The sequence below is a fragment of the Dermacentor silvarum genome, chromosome 8, assembly GCF_013339745.2.
Source record: "Dermacentor silvarum isolate Dsil-2018 chromosome 8, BIME_Dsil_1.4, whole genome shotgun sequence".
Lineage (NCBI taxonomy): Eukaryota > Metazoa > Arthropoda > Arachnida > Ixodida > Ixodidae > Dermacentor > Dermacentor silvarum.
Genome location: NC_051161.1, coordinates 92,405,208 through 92,426,794, shown reverse-complemented (window position 1 = coordinate 92,426,794; position 21,587 = coordinate 92,405,208). Strand labels below are relative to the sequence as shown.

Here is a 21,587-nt window from a genome sequence, read left to right as displayed (position 1 = left end):
TTAGTAAATGAAAAATCAAAGCGTTAGAAATGGTGTCGAAGAGACGCTAAGCGTTAAAAGCAAGCCGCCTGAAGCCCCGGCTCTGTAGCCGGATTTAAGCCAACAGTAATAAAAGGTCCCAACAGATGGCGCGAGAACAGGGCGAACGCGGGAAATTTGAATTAAATTCAGCAAAACTTCCATTGCATCCATCATGAGAGGAGTGAGAGGGGAGGGTAATTGCGTGATGGTTGGAAGGGGGAGAAGAGAGGGTGTTCCGTATCAGGGGCGGCAGAAGACTATCGTCTTTCGACGTCATTTGCAGCGAAGCAAGCAAATATGCGACCAGATTTTTTTTTCAAGTACGTGCAGGGAACTTTTCACGTTCTTCGTCCATCGCAAAAGCTTTGTCTCATTTTGCTTCCCGGTAACACGCATGTAACTTGTCACCTGCTGCGCCGCGTTTTGAAGCATAGCCTTCCCGACAAGACGCGGAGACTCACACCACGCAGCTCATGTGACCCAAGCGACCTCTGACTGCACTGTCTCCAGGATCGGCCCAGAATGACACTTATATAATTTAATCTTCTTTTTGCTAGATTGTGAGACGTAGCTGCGCACTGATTCATTCCATGCTGTTATTTAACAGCATGTGTGTGCAGAATCTCCATAATTCTACCAAGCGTAGCTCACGCCGGACTCAGACTGAGTCAAAATTCTACTCAGCCAGGCTCACATGAACTCAACCTCACGGGTCGGTCCAAATCTTACAGTGACCCGACTCTTGAGAAAGTTCACCGACCTATGTCGACATTACCTGACATCAATGTTGTGACCATTGTGGTCCGTTAGCAAACATACCATGGGAGTCGATATTGTTTCGGATGAAAATAAGAGTAATTGTGGACATTGCAGTTAGCCTTATACAATTTAATTGACCGTTGCATGAAAGCTTCGCGTCATGTCGATTGATGCACATGTAATGCAGTGCATTGCACCTGCATCATATTTTTGCTGGTACTGCTGGCTATCTTGGCCATTACTGGGTGGCCACATTTTGTACATTTCAACGCGGTATTAAATGGTGCAACATATTACTGTGTTGACTGTGGTGTAACATATTAAAAGATCGCTTACATCACTGCCAGTACAACAATCAGAACATGATAGAAACACATGAGCGCAATAATCTGCACACGAATGCTAAATACATGTACAGCCTCCCGCATTTTTAGCTATATCGCGCAATCGTCCATCACGCGTCATTTTACTGCCTTCAAGCGGCTATAATCAGCAAGACTGACAGAAGTGCTTTAAATGCGCTAAACACTCTCCTGTGCCAGAAACGTCTGATGCGACGTTCCCTTCAGGACGACGTACGACCATGCTAAAGTGTTCTCGCGCGATATAGCTGCTAAAAATGCGGGAGGCTGTACACACGGAATCGCACTTCGACCGAGTTGTCTGCCATATTTCACAAAAAAAAAAGAAGCGCATGCCGACACTGCAGTGAGTCGACAAGGGTAGCGATGTGCACTTGTTGGTGAATCATCAGGAACACTTTTCATGCAACGCGTAACGCAACACGGACATGGGAAGTCACATATGAAAAAGCGCTGTGCCTTTTCTTTTTCATATGTGCCTTCTTGTGTCCGTGTTACATCACGCGCTGCATGAAAAGTGTTCCTGCAATGAGGCTACGCATACATAGTCATTTCGCTTGCCGTATTCATGGGCTATAGGAGAAACATAAGTGGAACCTAGCAGTTACGGCGAGGTAGCCCCTATGGACACTGGCGCAGTCCGCAGCCGGCCACTCAACCACTCTACACAAGTGTGTTCAGAGTGCGGTTCTATTTGGAGACACATTTATTTATTGTCTATGTCTTAAGGTTTTGTTGTGGTCTCCTTAAAAATCTAACAATGTTTAGATTTTTAAACTTGCAAAGGTAAACAGCATTATTCCACTGTTGTTCATGAAGAAAGCTCATATAAATGTTTAGATGTATTACTAGTGCTTAACACTTTTCTTCAGGACAATATGTAGTATGTTATTGCATTGAAGCAGCTTTTTAACAGCAAGATAAGAATCAGTCTGGTTTATGCAGGCAATTCAAGCAGGCATAAGTTTTTGCTAATACTATCTGTTCGCGAATATCTGATTAGATCGTACCTTGAGGCTTTCCTTGCACTTTCTTATTTTGGTAGAATATTCTAGTTGGAAATGGCTCCTACTAGCATCCTCTAACATTGGTCTAATACAGGTTAATACATGACTATAGCTTAACAGTTTGGAAAGCCTGCTTTATTTTCAAGTGAAGGAACCATAACATATGCCCCAGGGGCCAGATTCACAAAGCTTTCCTTTCGTAAGTTCGCTTTGCCGTTTGCTGGTCGCCTTTGCTAATGATACCTCGTATGTCTGGCATCCAGATTGGCTTAAAATTCTTTCTTACGCAAAATTCTAGCGTAAGAAGTTTTTGTGAATTCGGGCCCAGTTGCGGAGGTTATTGGTAATCTAGGGTTTTAGGCCTCCTTTAGTATTTTTTGCTAAAGCAGGTAGAAGCACACGCATGTCAACGAGATTGGCCGATAGTTCCGATAGCTTCCTACTTTACGCTTGCCACTACGAATACAAAATTCTAGAGCTTTACTTTGTAAATAAACAAACAAATGTACTCCTGACAACGTATTGTACGTTTACTGTGGGGCTACGCCGCCGCATTACGTACTGCAGAATATTGAGTTAAGCTTCTTGATACAGATTCACAGTATATTAACAGCGCGAGAGACAGGGCGGGCAAAATGGCGACGGCAGTCGACAACAGTTCTGCGCGTTGCTGGTGCTGCTGCATGTCCAAGTTCATACAGCTGATAAAACTACTATCCTTACTCCGTATAGCTCTCTACTAAGTTGCTATCGCAATTGATGCTTCGCCTTTCGGGTGAAACTGCGCAATTTTTTTTAAATGACAAAACATGCGTATTGTTTTCTCCTATTAAAGACAGGTCAATAATACCATAACGAACAGGTTTTTTTTTCTTTCATTACATTTGAAAAATTATGCGGCATGCCACAAAACCTGGCTGCAAGCAACCCTGGGCGTCGCACCAGCCGCATTGTTGAGATCGCAATGGTGAGAAATGAGCCCTATAAAAATCGCATTGCGACACATGCAATTGCACCGATTTTTTTTTCGCTCCAGTCACAGCATGTGAAACATCCTTTACACGCTTAGCCATACATTATACTTGAGAGAGACCGTTTTCTTTACGGCAGAAAACCAGACTCAAAGTGTGTACGTCTGTTCGCCTAACGTCTTACCACAAAACACGCATACTGTGCGAAATATGTTTTTTTTTTCATGGTTTAAGTAAGATTTTTCATAGCGTTTTTTGTTCCTTTCCTCATTTTCATGCGAGTGATTTATTATGTATTCGTAAGTAACAATGGGCTAAGGTGTTGCGCTGCGTTTCAATTCATGGCCGCGACGGCTTCATTTTAATGGACACGATACAATAAAGGCCGGATTACATGGAGCGAATAACCAGCGTCCGAGTGCGAACGTCCGACTGCCGGCGTCAAGAAATTTGCCGTCCGCAGCCGATCTGCCTGTCCAGACATTTTCGTCGGGCGAACGCCGCCGCCGGAAGCGTCTTGCGCGCAGCGGTGGACGACAGCCAATCAGTAGGCACTAGTTCCGGTCGCAATACATGCTGGTGTTTCGCGCGCGCGCCTTTTCGTGTCGTCTGCAATCGCGTTGATGTTGCCGTGTCTGCATATCTCTGCACCGATTGAGTAGTTCTCAGTATGATCTCTCAGGAATCGCATTGTATTTGTACATCCCATGTCCACTGATCTGTGGAGAAACAGACAAGCAGTGCAAGCTCTCTACAACAACCTTCAACAGCAAATCTTCTGATCTCAGAGGCCGCATGCTGTCGTCACGCCTATCTCCCGACTTCCCCGATAGATGGCGCTGGCATCGGATATTTCGTTCGTTAGGCTTAGACGCGTTCGAAACGAGAAGCGATCTCGAAAACTACTCAAGGTTATCCATAATACTCTGTCGTCGAAGCGGCCTGAGACTAAGCGAAAGCCGTTTACGCAGTCATTTGCTACCAGCGAAGTGAATTCTACAAGGACAACGCCAAATTGAGTTCGAAGCGGGCGGCCGGGACCGCCGCCAACACGTCGGCCAAGGCGCGGCGACGTTCGCCGCATGTTATCGCGACACAGCGAACACCCTGCGTCGTGTCGCCGCGTCGTTACTTGACGCGTGAAGTTCGTCGAGAAAGTTCGCTCCATGTATCCCGGGCTTAAAAGACGCCCATCTACCGTGCAATAAGTGCGCGTTCAAGAACCCCAGGTGGTCAAAATTATTCCCGGGTCCCCCACTGAGGCGTGCCTCACAATCACATCATGGTCTTAGCACGTAAAACCTCAGAATTTAACCACGTAGAAATGTAGAAAGCAAACAAGCATTTGGTTGTCCAGTTTTATCTATTCACGCAATTCTTCTTCCGAGCTGTGCCTAAAGTGCACCACGCGTCTCACAAGCAATCCGGTGCCGCGCAAGTCAGCGCAGAATCCTCGCTCACCTTTTTCGGACCCGCAGCTGAACTCGCAGGCGAACCCGAAGGCGAACCGGAGCGCGCAGTCCCGGATGGTCCTGCCTCACCCACTCTCCTCGTCTGGGCGATGTGAAAGCATAAGAAAAAAAAAGGTGTATTGTGTATACCATATTTGCTGACATGAAGTTTGACACCTTGATTAGAAAAAAAATAATTAAGAAACAAAGCAGAAAGCTTTAGTTTGAGAGTTCCTATTACAAATACGTGAGAACAGTTATCCCATACATGGCCGTATACGGTGAGCATGCCCCGGCTCGGGAGAATGATAAGGCAGTGCGTGGAAGCCTAATTTCGCAGACATTTCTAGTACTTCCATACTCATTCAGATACAGCGCTTAGTTATGCCGTCCATTTATACTTAACCCATTAAGGCCCAGCGAATTTTTAAAGAACAGTACCGTTTTCATTTGTAAATAATTAAAGAAGAAATATACGGTCTTCTTAGTATGCCATTTTGCTAAGAAGGGTCCTGCCGAGACGACCACATTGTAGTTCTTTGTCAGCCGCATAATGTATTTGATCTGTTCATCTCCGAACTTGGAGAAGTGCTGAACATAGCAGGTGCTGCTGTACATGAACCTTCTTTATTTTTTGTCAAACATAGATATGCTTCGCGAAGCTGAAGCTTGTGTGCAAGTTTTAGAAAAGAATGGCATAAATGATGAATGCATGACATTCCATATACTATACATATTTATAGCATCGCAAGACAATTAATGCAGGTTTACATTGTAAACTAAACTGGGCCTATGTGTATGCTAGAGGGTTATGCTTGTATTCGAAGCACACACGACTTTTTTTTACCTGTTTACGACAAAATAATTTTGCTGACTACAAGAACTTCAGAGACCATTGCAGGTAAAACATTTATTGAGGATTACATCAGCATTGCTATTATTCTTCCTGGTTCCTTTCTTGCTGCCGGCAAAGATGACGACGCTCTTATCTTCTCAGTAAATAAAATAGCAAGCAGTGTTACAATAAATTTAGATAAATAAAAAATTAGGTATCATATAACATCATTTAAAAAGACTTTATGCAGGATTTTATTACAAATTGGAAAATAGGTAGGAGGAAACAAAAAGCAACAACGACGATCTATATTCCTCTGCCAATTGAGATGAGTTATGCAATGAAAGGTACTGCAACCCACATTGGGTAACCAGACGTAGACCCCATCTCTTGAAAGGTCCAAAATTTTTAACGAACATATCGCCCAGCAAATCATTCAACAGGATTGTAATGCAAGAACCCACTGTCATGGGAGGAGATGCCACCAGTTTGTTGAATGTTTCAACTACCACTGAACCAAATGCTGAATGTTTTAGTCTTCAATGCGTGCATTCTTACTAAGATATCCCGTCTAGATCTGCATCAATAATTTATTTTCATCGCCGCGCCTCTGAAAGCAGCGCTACAGTCCATCCCCGTTACTTGAAGATGTCATGCTGCACACTTCAACAGTAATAACACCTCACAGCAAAGAACATTTCCCACTAAAATGCTAATTTTGCTACCAGAAGGTTATGTGGGTGCGCGCACAGTTTCGTTTGACTCTTCGCTGCAGGACGTTTTGTTTTTGGAACCTCCAAAATATAGCATACACATTCGAGTTCTGTGGAATCCCGCAAGGTGGAGTAAGTATCGTGAAAGGGAAAAATTGTCATCCACCCGAATGTAGCACGAATCTACAGAAGAAACCCACACGGGTTTCTTTATGGGTATGGTACGAATACAGGACGAATTTTTTTCTCAAATGCGAAACTTTCTGAGAAACCCGTACGGGTTTCCTTTGTAGATTCGTGCTACATTCGGGTGCATGACAAGTTTTCCCTTGCAGCATATACGCTTGGTGAGCTACATCAGGTTTTGCTCCCACAAAGGCCCAGCGTGCTTTATAAAGTACACTATCGTAGTGTTTCAATGAATAAAGCGCCACTCATAAACTTTCACGATGTATTTACAGTGTGAAAACATCATCGGACACAAAAAATCTACAAAATCTAACGGGTAGGTTTTTCTTGGGCCTTAATGGGTTAATGTGATTACATAGGGTAAAAGGGTTATTAACACAATATTTTCGTGTCTTTTTTTATTTCGCTTTAAGTGAAAGGTCCGGTACCTATAAAGTCTACAAAAAATAGTGGCACGCACCACAGCACGTAAATAATTCAGTACAATAGCTGTTCTACAGCCAGTTTCGCTTTAGCTTCCCAGGAGGCTGCTGTATCGTGACATCATGACGGAGTATGTGGTCACGCGGAAGCAGAACGTTGTGACGTTTGGACACTTGCTCAGGCTCGCTCGTTTATCCGCAATGCTACTACATCGACCCTCACAACGAATAGCAGCGTACGAGGTGACTGAGCAAGCGGGAGCGAGTCTCAAAACTTCGCCGTCTCCCACGTGACTGCATACTGGGCCATGACGTCACAACACAGTAAAAAAAGTTATATTCTGAGGTTTTACTTGCCAAATTCACTATCTGATTTTCAGGCACGCCGTGTAGTCGGAGGCTCCGAATTGATTTGGCCACCTGGAGTTCTTTAATGTGCACCTAATGCACGGTACACAGTCGCTTTTTTTTTTCCATTTCGCCCCCCTTCGAAATGCGGCCTCCATGATTAGGATTTCATTCCGCACCCTCGGGATTACTAGCATAACGCCGAAGTCATGACGCCACCATGGCTGGTGGCACGAGACAGTAGCTTCCTGGGAAATATGGGGGCAAAACATATTACATTAAATCATTTACGGTGATGTAGGGCGCGTCACTATTTTTTCTAGGTTTTAGAAGTACGGGTCCTTCATTTAACGCAATGAATAATTAATTGATAACATTATATCATCACTCATTTAAGGCAAGTGTCGTCACTAGTACTGTTGGCCTGCAACCACGGATATTCTTCGCTTTAGAGAACAAACGAGATATACTGGCCAAAGTCGAGGGTCTAGAGGGATGCACCCACGTTTCGTCGGGTAGATGCGTTCACAAGAATTTCCCAACGTTTCGTTTTTCTGTCATTTTAAACCTGTTGACACTGTATTAAGACGTGTTAAGACTGCTTATTCACTAACATTCCATCTGACAAGTGGTTCAGGTCTACTGTTCACCACACTATCAGTCTTGCTTCACATACATATAAACTTGCCTTGTCATTGGACGTACCAGAAGAGCCAAATCTCTAGCTTCAACTTCAAATCTATCAACTCTTCTTCTAATGTAGGCAGAGCAAACATTAGCTGAATCATGCAGAAGCCATTGATACACTTTATAGCGAAACCTGACGAACTGACATTTCGCAAATACTTGCAAAAAACTAATTAAGTGAAGCTTATATAAATTTTGAACCGATGAAAATAAACAACAGACCTCGGATTCCAAAAGGGCGCATAGCATTACATATATATTCAGAAGTTTCGAGCACCATACCATAAATAATAAAGATTCTAAAAAAGTTTCATCTCGGACCCATGTCTCCCTTCTTAAGAGTGATATATACTATCAGCAGTAGCAAGAAGCTCTTACGAAGGAAGAGCAGACGTTTAAGGAGATTTCTTCCACGTAGGTTCCACATAGTAAGTGGAGCATTTTAGCAAGTATGTTCCACTTACTCGGCGGAACTTACGTGGAGCTACCTAAAGAGTGTACCTGTAGGAGACTTCTCCGTCTGCGTAATTTTGACTAGCCCTCCCCAATTTACTCCTGCCTTCCACCCAATATGGCAACCAGCAAAAGTACCCATTTTTACTATATACATTATTTTAATGCGATTAGCATTCTTTGCCTGCTTCAGGCATTTGATCCTGCCTATCTACCCACCAATCTATCTATCTATCTATTTATCTAATCTGTCTATCTATCTATATTTACGCCCACACATTAACCAAAGTTGTCTACAAGCTTGGGCCACTAGGTATGAGCTCGTGGCTGTGATGTCATCGTGGTCGTTCCGTCGTAGTCACTATAGTTGCTCTCGTCATACCGTAGTCACTATCTGTTTCTCGTCATAACGTCGTTGTCCCGCCTTCTACGCCGACAAAGTGGCCTAAGTTGTCTAATTACTTGGGCCAACTATGCACGTGTTCGTGGTCCTGATGACGTCGCCGTCATTCCAGCCTTGTCATCCTACTCTCGTATTCCGTCGTCGTGACGTCATTGTCATCATACAGTCTTCATGCATTCGTTGTCGTACCGTCGTTGTAATGTCATCGTAATCGTTCTGTCGCCGTCGCTCCCGCTTCCGTCATCCGACTCTCTTCACGCCGGAGTCGTCATCATTGCAGCTTTGTGATCTGGTTGTGACCATACACTCATCGCCATCCCATTCTCATCGTGTCGTCCTCCTCCCGCTGTCTTCGTTATATCATCGTCATCATTTCAGAAACCTCATCTGAACGTCGTAATGTCGCCGTCGTCACACCATCTATGTCGTTCCATCGACGCAATTCCTCCTTCGCCATTTCATCATCGTCACGGCGCCATCGTTATATACAGTCGTTATCATGCCGCTGTGATCATGGGCGAGCTTGTCAAGAGAGTGCCATAGCAAAGTGGGCCGAGACCTGAGACAGTGTGTGCGTCGCATATAGCCGAAGCAACGGAAGTCCCAGAATGACCGCTACAGATGTGACCACCACGCGAATGCGGCAAAATGGGGTGACTCTACATTTAATGCTAATCGCATTACCTTCGACAGTTATCGTCACATGGATTCTGCAGCAACTTTTTTTTACCATAATAATCATCGTTAAGGAACACCTTTGGTTGGTTCATCTGAAGATGAAAAGAGGACATCGTCAACAGCAGTCTTACCCTGATGCCCAGGAACCTTTGCATCGAAGTAGCACTTGAGTGGCGCGGGATGAGGTAGGCCAAGAGATCAGCAACTGTCTGCAGAGAAAAATAGAATGAGAGCTGGTTTTTTTTGTCTCTCTCTCTCTCTCTTATTTCTTGTAGATACGTCCATGCTTCGTATACTTCTGGCTCAGAATTCACAAAAATATTCTTACGTCAGAACTGTTCGTAAGAACAGATGCTAGCCAATCACAGTGGTGGACACAGTATTAGCGAAGGCTGCCTGTCCCTGGCAAACAGCAGATAGTCTGTGCGCACGGTATTTCACGTTTCTTCGTACGTGCGTCTCTCTATAGTATCGCAGACGCGCTCAAAAGAAGTTATTTTCCTTAAATGGTAAACGTTTGGTAATAGTATAGTCAGTTAGTTAAAGTAAATGGGCATCATGCGAAGCCTTAGACGGTCGCCACGCAACATCAAAATATGCAGAACGTGATCGCCTGGCTTACTCTGACACGTTGTTACCATTTGTTTCGAGAGCGGCGTGAAACGTGCCGCTTCATCTGTGTTCCACCTGTGTTCTGCTTTGTGTGTATACGGCTGATCAACTGAAAAATACTCGCAGGGATTACCAGTTCGTCTAATTCGATGCTTACCCATTATTTTCATTGTAGCTGCACTTTTCTGTGTTCTTATTGCGTTTTTGTTTTGCTACACAGCTGCCTCGCTCGCACAAGTGAACTCGCGATGTGCTAGGTATACTTAACGTTAGGTGCACCATAAGCTTAAAACCCGGCACTCAAGCTTTCTAATGAGGATCGGAAAAGGACTGTTGGATTTGCACTCTATGCAGCAGTGTCTTTTTTTTCTTTCTTTTTATGAAAAAATCTGCCTCAATTATAAGTATCTCAAACTATTAGCTGTTTTTTTTAATAACGGTGCGTTCATTTTTTATTCGTTAAAGAAACTTGTTTAGAAATGCGCTTCACCACCCGCTCGCTCAATGCACCGATAATCTTGTAGAGCTCCGGGCATGCGCTGGACATATAATAATCGGAACGCAGTGCGCCTACCAAACAAGTGCAGTACTGAATAATTAGAGCTCTCAAACTTCTGGCCATCAAGAAGCCGCAACTAGCCCACTGCTCCCTAAAAGACCCCCTCCCCCTTCTTCTGAACGAGTACATATTATTCACTAAAAATGTGGCTGAGAAAAATAGACGTCAATCCAGGGCCACAACCGCGAAAACGCGTTATAATATCGCATTCGTGTTTTGGCTCCTTAAAATATAACTCGCAAATTACGATCACTGCGAAACATGGTGCTTCCTGCCTTAAACAAGGGTGCTGAAGTCAGAGTGGTATCTGGAAGAGTCTAAGTGGTATCTTCAGTTCTACCTGTTCCGACCTGCTGAATGTTTACATTTGATCTTCGACAGTGGGATTTGACGGCGCCGCCATCAGTGGCGTCTTTATTTTTTTTTTTCATTGCACAAAAGCAAATAAAAAGCTCCAGAAAGCTTTGTAATTTGAAAGTATCAGTAAAGAGAAAAATCCACGAAAGGTAGAGACGGGCTAGAGGAGTGGCGGAGAAGAAGCTATGCGTCAGGTCTTCTCCCTTTCTGGCAAGGGGACAACTGTTGCCGCCCCGATACTATAAGAAGCCTCTGCATATCAATCCGTCTATCTAGAAGGCGCTCCTCGAAGTCGCGTTTCATAGCCGTTCCCTCGGATCTCTCTATGGTCCATGGGGCTCCGCCGAACACAGTTTCAGAGACAAGTTCAATGAACGACCGTCACGTTCGGGTTCTGGCACATGCAGACATGAAAAACATGTGACCGAACAGATCAAGCTATTCACCAATAAGACTCTCACCTGTCGCCTGGTCCTGGCACTTTGCTGGCTGGGCGCCCTCTTGCGTTCCCCTTCATCTATACGAACACCCTTCGGATTATCCTGAAAGTAAGTTCCCAGAAGAAGTTTACTCAGACATGTTCGTTTCGACATGAGAACACTCACTGGATAATTATTGGCATCGACACACCCATATTAATTCATGCATTTGTCTAAGTTACTTTCACCAGCGTTTCATCAAGTATGCACAGGCAAGTCGAGGCGAGTGTATCCAGCCTATCATTTTGCTCCAGCTTATGAGAAATCCTACTATAGGTTATGTGAAATGTTTCCCACACCTTGATCATAATTTTGAAGTATCAGCGGAGCGTAGTAAACATGATACGTACGTTGTGTGTTACATAGGACTATGCAAACGGTGGCATCATCAATTTCGATTTTACAATGTTTTCTTTTTGCTGTAACAAGGTTCCACGATTGGTAGAAGCCACCTATTTCGCATTTTAATTAAGAATGCGACCGACCAACCTAATTAAACTTGCATTGCTCATTGAGCGTTATTACAAGTATAACAATATTACTCGGCGCAAAGGCTTTTAAGGATTTGTGAACATCCTTGCAATAGAAACGCATTTTATACCGAAAGATACCAGCACGTGCTTACACCTTTCATTATCTTCCAACGGCTTTTTAAGAGCACCTAGCGTTGTTAATTCAAGAGCAGTTTTTAAGGGACGATATAGAGCAACACTTAGTTAGTTTGGGCTGGTGAAGTAGTTTATCAATACTCAATCTGACGGTAAATGGTTGTATATTACCAAAAAATATCACGGTCAAAGTTTCCATCTTCTTACGTTGGTACACGTTTCGTTGTACTACTGCATATATTGGTCCTTTATTTTCTTTTTCTTTTTTTAATTTTACCAATGCACGCTAGCTCTACCTTTTTCGTTTCCTTGGAATTCAATTTTATTCTCCTTTATCAATAAACGACTAACTAAACCCGAGCAGAGGCTGCCTAAATCTTGTGGGAACTTGATGTACGTTGTACGTTCTGGCCTCCTTTTCTGGCTCACCGAGAGTATACGCTCACAGTAAGGCTGACGTTACTTCGAGAATTGTAACTTACAAATTCTGTGCGTTCGTTTTCTACGTTATTGTTTGCTTGGTTTTGTGGTTTGTATAAAAGGCGCGAAAAGGAATGCCAACGAAGGTTTTTATTTTTTATTTCTTTACACATACTGCAGCCCAATGTAGGGTTATAGCAGGAGTGGGAACATTATACATTACTATACATCACCCATTAAACGCATACACATACACAAAAATGAGAAAAAGCAAGCGCTTTACATGTTAGCGAGGTGCTTACCGGAGGTAGCTATAAAATCTTTTAGTGATAGTGAACGAATGTTGCCGGGTAGAGAATTCCATAGCTCAATTGTACGTGTAAAAAAAACTGGATCTGAATGGATTAGTACGAGCAAAGATAGGTGTTATGTTCAAGGCGTGGTAGCTACGGGTATAACTTGGGTTTGTAAATGTGATGTAGTTACAATCAGAAAGACAAGAGGTGGAGTTATTGTGTATAGAAGTTTTAAGGCTTCGATGCGATAACGTGAAAGTAATGGCTCGGTGTTCAGATATTGTTGAGCCTGTGTTGGTGAGAAACTGCGGCTGTAATTTTGGCAAATGAAACGGATAGATTTACGTTGAACATTATTAAGCGAAATTATTTCACAGTGTTTGTAGGGAAACCAGAAAACATCCATATGAGAACAGGGCGAAGTAGAGTTTTATCTAATAACAGATCAGTATCGCGAGAGGTCTTAGCTAAAGTGCGGCGCAAATGACCAAATTTTTAGGGCTTTCCCGTTTATATATTCGGTGTGTTTAGACCAAGAAAGATGTTCTGTTGGAATGACTCCTAAGTATTTATATTGAGACACTCTTTTGATTGGGATGACATACAGAGAATAATCGAACGAGAGGGGGCTCTGTCTATTCGCAAATGACATCATGACTGTTTCACTACAGTTGATGTTCATTTGCTGCGTTTTGCACCAAGTGCAGAAAGACATAAGGGATTGTGTAAGATGGTAATGGTCATCACTGGAGTTATTAGATTCGTGTAATACACAGTCATCAGCACAATGTCTGATTCTAGTTAAGGTGCACGAGGCAGATCATTAATGTATATCAGAAAGAATAAAGGGCCTAATACGGATCCCTGAGGAACGCCTGACCTGACGTCAACAGGAGTTGATTCCACTAAGTTAAAAGAAACAAATTGAGAGTGACAATGAACAAAACTAGGTATCCAAGAAACAAGACCGATTATTGAATATGGCGTTTAGTTTTACCAGTAGTTTAGAATAAATCACAGAGTCAAAAGCTTTAGAGAAGTCAATAAAGATGACATCCACTTGTTTACCTATGTATAGGTTAGAAGCGACATCATGAACATTATCGACTAATTGCGTTACAGTGATATACCAACGACGGAAACCATGCTGAACCGATGTTAGAACGTCATTAGAGTCAAGGAATTCGATTGTGTGTTTGTGAATAATGTGCTCTAACATCTTGCATGACTGGGGTGTGAGAGATATCGACCTGTAGTTATAGAGAAGTTGTTTATCACCTCATTTATACAAAGGCAGCACTTTGGCTGTGAAACTTTGGCTGCATAAATAAGTTCATCAAATGACCTGCGGCGAGCTCTCTTTTTCAGTACATGTTCCATTGAATGATTCCACTTCTTTAAATAAAACGTTTTTGTCCACAAGGAGACCACTGCTTGTGTGAATCGCTTGGTGAAATTACCCGGAAAATCCCAAAATTCAAGGACGCAAACAAAAAAAATCGTGATTTATCGCCGGTTTCTCTCTCAAAAATATTATCTGACATTAAACTCAAGAATTTAAAAAAATTAACCCGAAAACAAAAAAACTTAATGTAAATAATACTAACAGCCTCCAAAGATTAAACTGTATGCTAAATAGGACATGACAACACTGAAGATAGTGATGTTCAAAAACCTGTGTTAGCGCAACTTACCGACGGCTTCCTTGAGAAATAGTCAGAAAACTTCCTTCTCGGGCTTTCCAATCCCGCGGCACATGCAGACTTTGCCTGGACTTCGACTGCAGAGGAACTCTTTAATGAGAGGCACAACACTGAGGTAAATTAGCGACGGCCACAAATTTCTTCACACCTCGAAAACAGCAATAAGTACTAGTGACGTCGAAATTTCTAGCAAGTCACAAACTTTCTATCGCATTTCCTTGCCGATTACTTGAGAATGCGGGGCTGCTCGCATATGAACTGAGTAGACCGCCAGGTGATTTAGCGAATAATACGACTCCCCGTTTCACACGAATATTTGCTGGAAATCTTTCACACCATTCCCCTGCATTATGTGGCGAAAAACCGTGTAAAAGTGTTCATTTTTCCGTCCTCACGATATATTTTTCTTTTAGTAGATAATCTTGCTGGGCTAGTTAGTGCATGATTGTAAAAATATAAACACTGGCTTGGAAGAACAATACATAGAAGCGCAGTAGGGACGGCAAATACGGGCAGAATGAACACTGTTAAACAATCACTTGCATTTTTTTTTTGCTCCGTCCGTGTTGTGTTTCTGTATGGTTTTTCTGTGCTAGAATTTATATTTTTCAGCCCGCCATTTTTCTCCTTAGCTGCATCATGTGAACAGTTTCTTGCACTGCTTTATATCTAAACAATGTAGCCCACGCGCACCTAGGTGTATAGAGCAGACAGTCGAAAACTGCCGCTCAGAATCTTGCGCGCTGTCGGATCCTTTCGATGTCCTAGCAAATGTACACACACTGAATAAGGACATAATGAAGCACAGTGCCACAAGCTCAATAAAAATAAACAAAGAAGCACGTCTATTTTTTTTTGTCTATCCCGTCTATATCCGCCTATAGTCCTTCACACGTTAGGCATGACTATCACGTTTCTGTCGTTGTGGCTATGTCGTTCCGCTACACCAGTGCTTCCAACCTTCGCAGCCAGTATTTCCCTAACCCGGATTTAAAATTTCCTAGGTTTCCCTATATTTTTGCAAGGTGCGGTCGTTCAGTCTGTTCATATGTTTTCTGTAAAAATAAATTTTTGATTGTACTGTGCAAGGAGACTGCACATTCTATCATGTAAACCTATTTCTAGGCTCATCCTCAAATACTTAATGAAGTCACTCCGCTCAAGCTAAAATAATGTCGCAGCGCCAGTTGTATTCTAGCAACACAGCCTCCCGATTGAAGCCACATCCAGAGAAGCTAGAAGACGCCTGCACCGTTTGTACTTTGCTCTACATGCAAAACAAGTTTGGACAAGCACTAAGTGCCAAGAGTGGCATGAAACCTGATTCGAAATTTAAGAGTGTTAGGCCCCAGACTTCCCTTAAAAAATGCAGCAGTGTAAAGAGTGTGCCACTTCACGACACCTATCTGCTGCAATGCCTTAGCGGCTATGGTGTTTCGCTGCTAAGCACGAGGTCGCGGAACCAAATCCCGACCGCAGCGCCCACATTTCGATGTAATATCGCCCGTGTTCCCTGTATTCGGGGTAGTTTCAAGATTCTCTGGTGGTCAAAATTAATCTGGAGTACTTCATAATTAATCTGACGTGCCACCTAATTAAATCGTGGTTTTGGCACGTAAAACTCCAGAATTCAACTTCACAGCACCAATGTCAAAGACGTGCAATAAGATTTATTTGCACGACATACATTGACCGTGTACGACCCCCACGTGTACACGCTTACACGTCATTTTCGCACCGAGGCGCGCAGATACGCTGCCAATTTGTTATGTCCTCCTTACCAAATTTCTCTAGATCTGGAGCAATTTCTTTTTCTCTCTCCGAACAAGGCGTGAATTCCCTAATCTACAAAAAAGTTCCTAGGTTTGGCTTCACCTACAGTATGTAATCACCAAATCGCCCGACGTATCCACCTTCACAAGAACTGAATGTTATTAAAAAAGCCGGCAGATTCTACGCCCTGTGGAAATCGATGTTATGCGAAGCAGTGTGCGGGGAGCCTACCAAGTTAACGAAACGACCAAGAGAGCACCAAGACGTAGACGGCTGTTTCGTGACCTACATGACACGCATGTCATGGCATTCATATCATGACCTATCATTTATGTCCGAACCCATTTCAGTGGTTTTTGAGTGTTTTTCGCAGAGTCATTGTCATTTTTGTTGAGTCATGCTCATGATGGACTTCTACCATTATCCTTTAGTGTTTCATTCACTTAGTGCCCACGTCCGAACCCATTCCAGTGGGTTTTGAGTGTTAATCCTCTTTCGCTGAGTCATTCTCATTTTTGATGAGTCATGCTCTTGACTACGATTTCTACCATCATTCCTTAGTGTTTCCTTCACTTAGTACCCGCGTCCAAACCCATTGCAGTGGTTTTAAATGCGAATCATTTCTTGGCGAACATTTGCCGCTTTGAGGGTATCTATCTATCTATCTATCTATCTAGGCGCCTACGTCTTGGTGCTCTCATGGTTGTTCCGTTAACTTGGTATGCGCCAGAATTGTCATAGTATGACAAGCGTGTATGAAGAACATAAATGATAGCTCATGTTTGTGTTTGTGTTCGACTGTTTGTTTTTGTTTGTTTTGTTTGCTTGTTTTGTTTGGTTTGTTTTGTTTGTTGATTTGCTTGTTTAGTGGTGCCCACCTCTGGTAAACACCTCACGCTTACTACACCCCCAGCCAAAGCGGCAGTCATATTCGTTATAGAGTGACGAATCGAACCATGAGTAAAGTCTAGTTATAGTGCAATGAATTATTATTGTGTTTTCCTCTTACGAATTTAGTTCCCAACCTGATTGTTGTTCTGACCACTGGTCACAGCATTTGGGTCAGAGAAGATAACCTTGAAATTGGGAAGGGTGGAAGGGCGTTGCAGGGCTGCAGTGAATCATGACTGCGTTTCCGTTAAACACACCCGAACAGTCATAGCACTGCCATAACACACTGAGTATTGTGGTATGGAACTGGCCACCATCAAAAACGACAAGATGCGCGAATGATTGCTTACTTGCTGTTGCTGGTGTTGCTCCGACTCGGTCTTGTTCGCATCGGACGGTTTCCCGGGCACGACGAGAGTCACGTTTGGTGCGAGTCCCCGCGATTTTTCTTCAGGCTGGAAAATTGAGTAAAAGTTTAGTCCTCTTGTGTTTCGATACGAAAGTTGGCAAAATAAAATTTGCTGAAGTTGTCTAGAAGGATTTTGTATGAAATTCATTATTATCTTGCTCTAAAACAACCACTACATCCTTTATTTATGTTTTTTTAGTAGTGCTTTCACTGCTAGAGACGCACGAAACTAACACGTTTCTTTTAAATTTTTAATCAAAACGTTTTTTGCGATCCTTCCTGGACTTTCCTGACCGTAGCTGCTGTCTTGCCGTATAGCCCACATTTTTTTAAAATATTGAATTGCGTGTTCGATGGTGGGATCGAACCTCGGTCGCCCTGCACAGCGGCCAAATGCTCTAACCAATAGGCCACAATCTTTTTTTCTTCTTTATGGCCTATGTAAACGCATTTTTCAGTGACGCAAACATAGGTACAGGAAAAGCGCAAACTCTAGCCAGTTGCAGTTTCTTAAATTTGTTCATCTGCAGACATCTTTCGACTCGTTGGAGCCATTCAAGTAGATTTTGTTGAACCCTTTGTGTTTGTAGGAATTAAGATATGGATTCAAAAAAAAGCACACTTGAACCGGGCGTGCATCAATATCAGCGTGCCCGCACCGCCAATCTAGACCACCATATGATGTGCAGGCCTAGTAGCCTAACAAGGTCGAACTTGTCATTTTCAACTGGGACAAATCTAATGCCATAGGCGTCTAAAAGCAAGTTCTTTTGTAAGGTCCCTAGAAGGAAGTCCCAAAAGAAAGCCGCGTCCCAACAATAAAAAAACATGTCCAATATTATCAGGTCTTTTTGCAACCAGAACGCCTGTATTTCTCGAAATAAAATGTATGTATGTGTGTGTATGTATGTATGTATGTATGTATGTATGTATGTATGTATGTATGTATGTATGTATGTATGTATGTATGTATGTATGTATGTATGTATGTATGTATGTATGTAGGTAGGTAGGTAGGCATGTGTGCATGGGTGCATGTAAGTATGTATGTATGTATGTGGGTAGGCATGTGTGCATGGGTGCATGAATGTATGTATGATTAGATGTTGGCTCGTCCTGAAATGAACTGCTATAATGTAATGCGGAAATGCTTACCGGCCCCTCCGCAACAGTCCGGGCCCGCTGGACATCGTGTTCAGGGACTGCAGAGGTGCCACTGGAACCTGCAGCTTCGTCTTGTTGGGGTTCCTTTTAACAGAAAGACAATACATACAACAAAGACGTGTCTTCGCCGCCTTAACCCAAATACTTTTTTTTTTCATTTCTTTAGGCATGTTACGCTTTCAGAAAACAAGTCAATCGCGTTCTCTAACATTACTTCAGGAACACGCAAGGTCATTGTGGTAGGCACCTTGCATTCGTTCAATGCCAGGTAACTTTTGGAGAGTGTCTCAATTTCACCACATTTCAGCCACGACCTGGTACTAGTTCTTCGGTTGATTACAGAAGTAAGCCTTGACTTCTAGTGGTAATGAAACATATATCATCATGATCAACTCTTTATGAAGGTTCAGAAAGAAATGAGCTGTTCTTCAACCAAATGAGAATAAGGATAAAACAACTTATGCGCGTAGTGAAATTGCAATCTATTTAGTGTTGCAATGCAAAAATGAATGCATACTCTTGCATACTTGCCAGTGACGAGCAAGCGTTATGACAGCAGCACCGATATCATTCGACTATGTTGGGCCGTGCCCGTGCAACCTGGAGTTGATATGTGCAGAACAGGTCGAACCCGAAGAACTGTGTTCTACCACTATTTCATGATGCACGCTTTAAGGTTGTAAAATAAATAACTTTTCCAGCGGCATCCGTGACCCCCAAACTTTTGACCACATGGCACGGCAGTATTCATATACCTTGCATATGAGGAAGCTTAGGTCGGGCCCAATTCCAATGTCCATATTCAAATAGAAGTAAAACGCAGGCATATTTTATAACACAACCGCTAGACAGATTTAAATTGCATTTGTTGCATTCGAAAAATAAAGTTAACTTCTAGCAATTTAAAGCGACAAAATGTTGAATTACGACCCCAAGCCACTTAAAAAGGTTGCCGAAATTGGAAAGCTTAAGAAAATTGAGGAATGTATATACAAATGAAGCAATTCTGTGTCAAAAACAAATATCGCAATTCTGTCAATTGCATTCGATAGAGCATAAAAACAGGACTTATTTTAAAAGTTAATTAGCAAATCAGCGGAAATTGTTGCAATGTTTACGGGGATTTTCGCAAAAGTCCTACTCACAAATTTCTTGAAAATTTAGCAGTGGTGTATAACACATGAATTTTGCACGGTAAGGAACCCCACACGTATTCAAAATTATTCCGGAGTCCCCTCGATGGCATGCCTCATAATCCTGTCGTGGTTTTGGACCGTAAGAACCCGGAATTTAATTTTACTTCAGTGTTATCCGCTGTAGATGTATTATCAGGTGCAGCTTACAGAATGGTATATCAATTTTATTGTTGAGTTAGGCAGTTGTAAACTTGATACCTGTTTTTTTACATTTCGCCATTTTCTACAATAAGTTAATAAAAATTTGTTTCGCAGGGCCACTAGATTCTCTTTCTTTTATTTGCAGCATACCTCGTCAAAACTGGGGCAGTGGTTGAAGAGAAAAACGATTTCGCCGTTGTTATGCATTTAGTTAGATAGTAGCTCTCAAACTGAAGCTTGCTCTTTAGCAATGATAAGGTAATATGATGAGTACCTTCAGATGTGCGTTAGACGCTGGAACCTGGTTTTGACTCGTGAAGCAAGTTTTTCTGCATATTTCGTTACTCCCAGGACCACTACAGGAAACGAATGAGATCCGAATAAACATTATTCCTGGTGAAAAATGATGGCTCTTCTTACTGGATTCATACAGAGGCACGTTTGGTGCCCGTGTTTGATTCCATAAAAGGATTGTCCCACTGCAGATGTTCTCCTGGGGTTGCACAAGCCCTAGAAGCTACTACTGGCCTATTTTAGCCAAACCCTTTAATTTATTGATTCTTACAAGAACAGAAGAGCAAATTTCTCCAAAGGGAGCCGATAGTTTGAAACCACAATAATGCTCATTCTTGTAATGTCTGGACAAGCTGTCCTTTGCGACGAACTAAACCTTGCAACGGGATGTTCCTGAGGCGCAAACAAAGATATGTAGAATATTGTATCAAGATATGTGTATTTTATAAAATTGGATATACACACATATATGCATATATTATATATATATATATATATATATATATATATATATATATATAATACAATTGTGTATGTGCGGCAACACCGCCTGTCTTGAGCATGAAGTTTGTCAATGCTCTGCTGGCCCAGTCGGTTGAATTGTTGGCTGGTTTCCGATGCCCAGAGCCACATGCCCAGAGCGCAGAGTCAAATCGCGTTCAGATACCATCTTTAAATGACGCATTAATTTATATTTTAGACCTTACAGCACTATTCGTTCTCATGCCAACACGGCACTGCCATGTTGATTCCCCGGCCACGGTTGTGGCCGTGATGTGATGACGTGCTCAAGGCGTTCGGCTGCCAACCAGCCTTGAGGCACCTAATTGTTGCTTTTATTTTGTATTAAAGGCTTTATATTATTTTTTCGTGTTGTTGTTCTGTAATAATGGTTTCGTTTTGTTTGGCAATGGCTTGCTTGGAATTTAAGAAGAAACGATCTGCACGTATCCTCATTTGTTATTCCCTGTGTGAACATTGGTCAAAATTGCATGACGTCTGGCATAGTGTCCGAACGCAATGGATCAAGAGAGTCACGCAACTTCTCTATATGCACGTGATGCAATGCTCGCGTGTATGCATCCCGCCTAGAAAAAAACGTGCACGTGAAAATTTATGTAAGCCTGTCTTCAATAGCGCCCCAGCGTACGGACGTTGACAGCACAACACAGCTGTTAAAATGTCACTGAGAATGTTGGATAAACAGGGTAAGCTGTCTCACAACACCGAGATTTGGCCACAATATTGCAGTGAAATGCAGCAGGGTAAAGCTGCCTTCCGCTGCGAATTTGTGGCAGAGCCTCCGTGCCGTTAGACTCACTGTAAACTCTGAAACATTTTTGTGTACCAACTGTACAAAGAATATTTTTGTTGCTTGGTCTCCAG

General features: G+C 42.6%; 1 protein-coding gene across 1 annotated transcript in view; it reads right to left on the bottom strand.

Moving 5' to 3' along the window:
• Window positions 1-19,370, bottom strand: part of LOC125947688 (uncharacterized) — a 36,659-nt gene extending 17,289 nt beyond the window's left edge. The window contains exons 1-7 of the mRNA XM_049672918.1: window positions 19,326-19,370; window positions 18,562-18,654; window positions 17,348-17,452; window positions 14,325-14,423; window positions 11,289-11,369; window positions 9,377-9,508; window positions 4,582-4,674 (exon numbers count right to left, since the gene is read on the bottom strand). Of these exons, the coding sequence (XP_049528875.1) occupies window positions 4,582-4,674; window positions 9,377-9,508; window positions 11,289-11,369; window positions 14,325-14,423; window positions 17,348-17,452; window positions 18,562-18,654; window positions 19,326-19,370 (648 nt within the window). The remainder of the gene's footprint in view (window positions 1-4,581; window positions 4,675-9,376; window positions 9,509-11,288; window positions 11,370-14,324; window positions 14,424-17,347; window positions 17,453-18,561; window positions 18,655-19,325) is intronic.
• Between the last annotated feature and the right edge of the window lie 2,217 nt (window positions 19,371-21,587).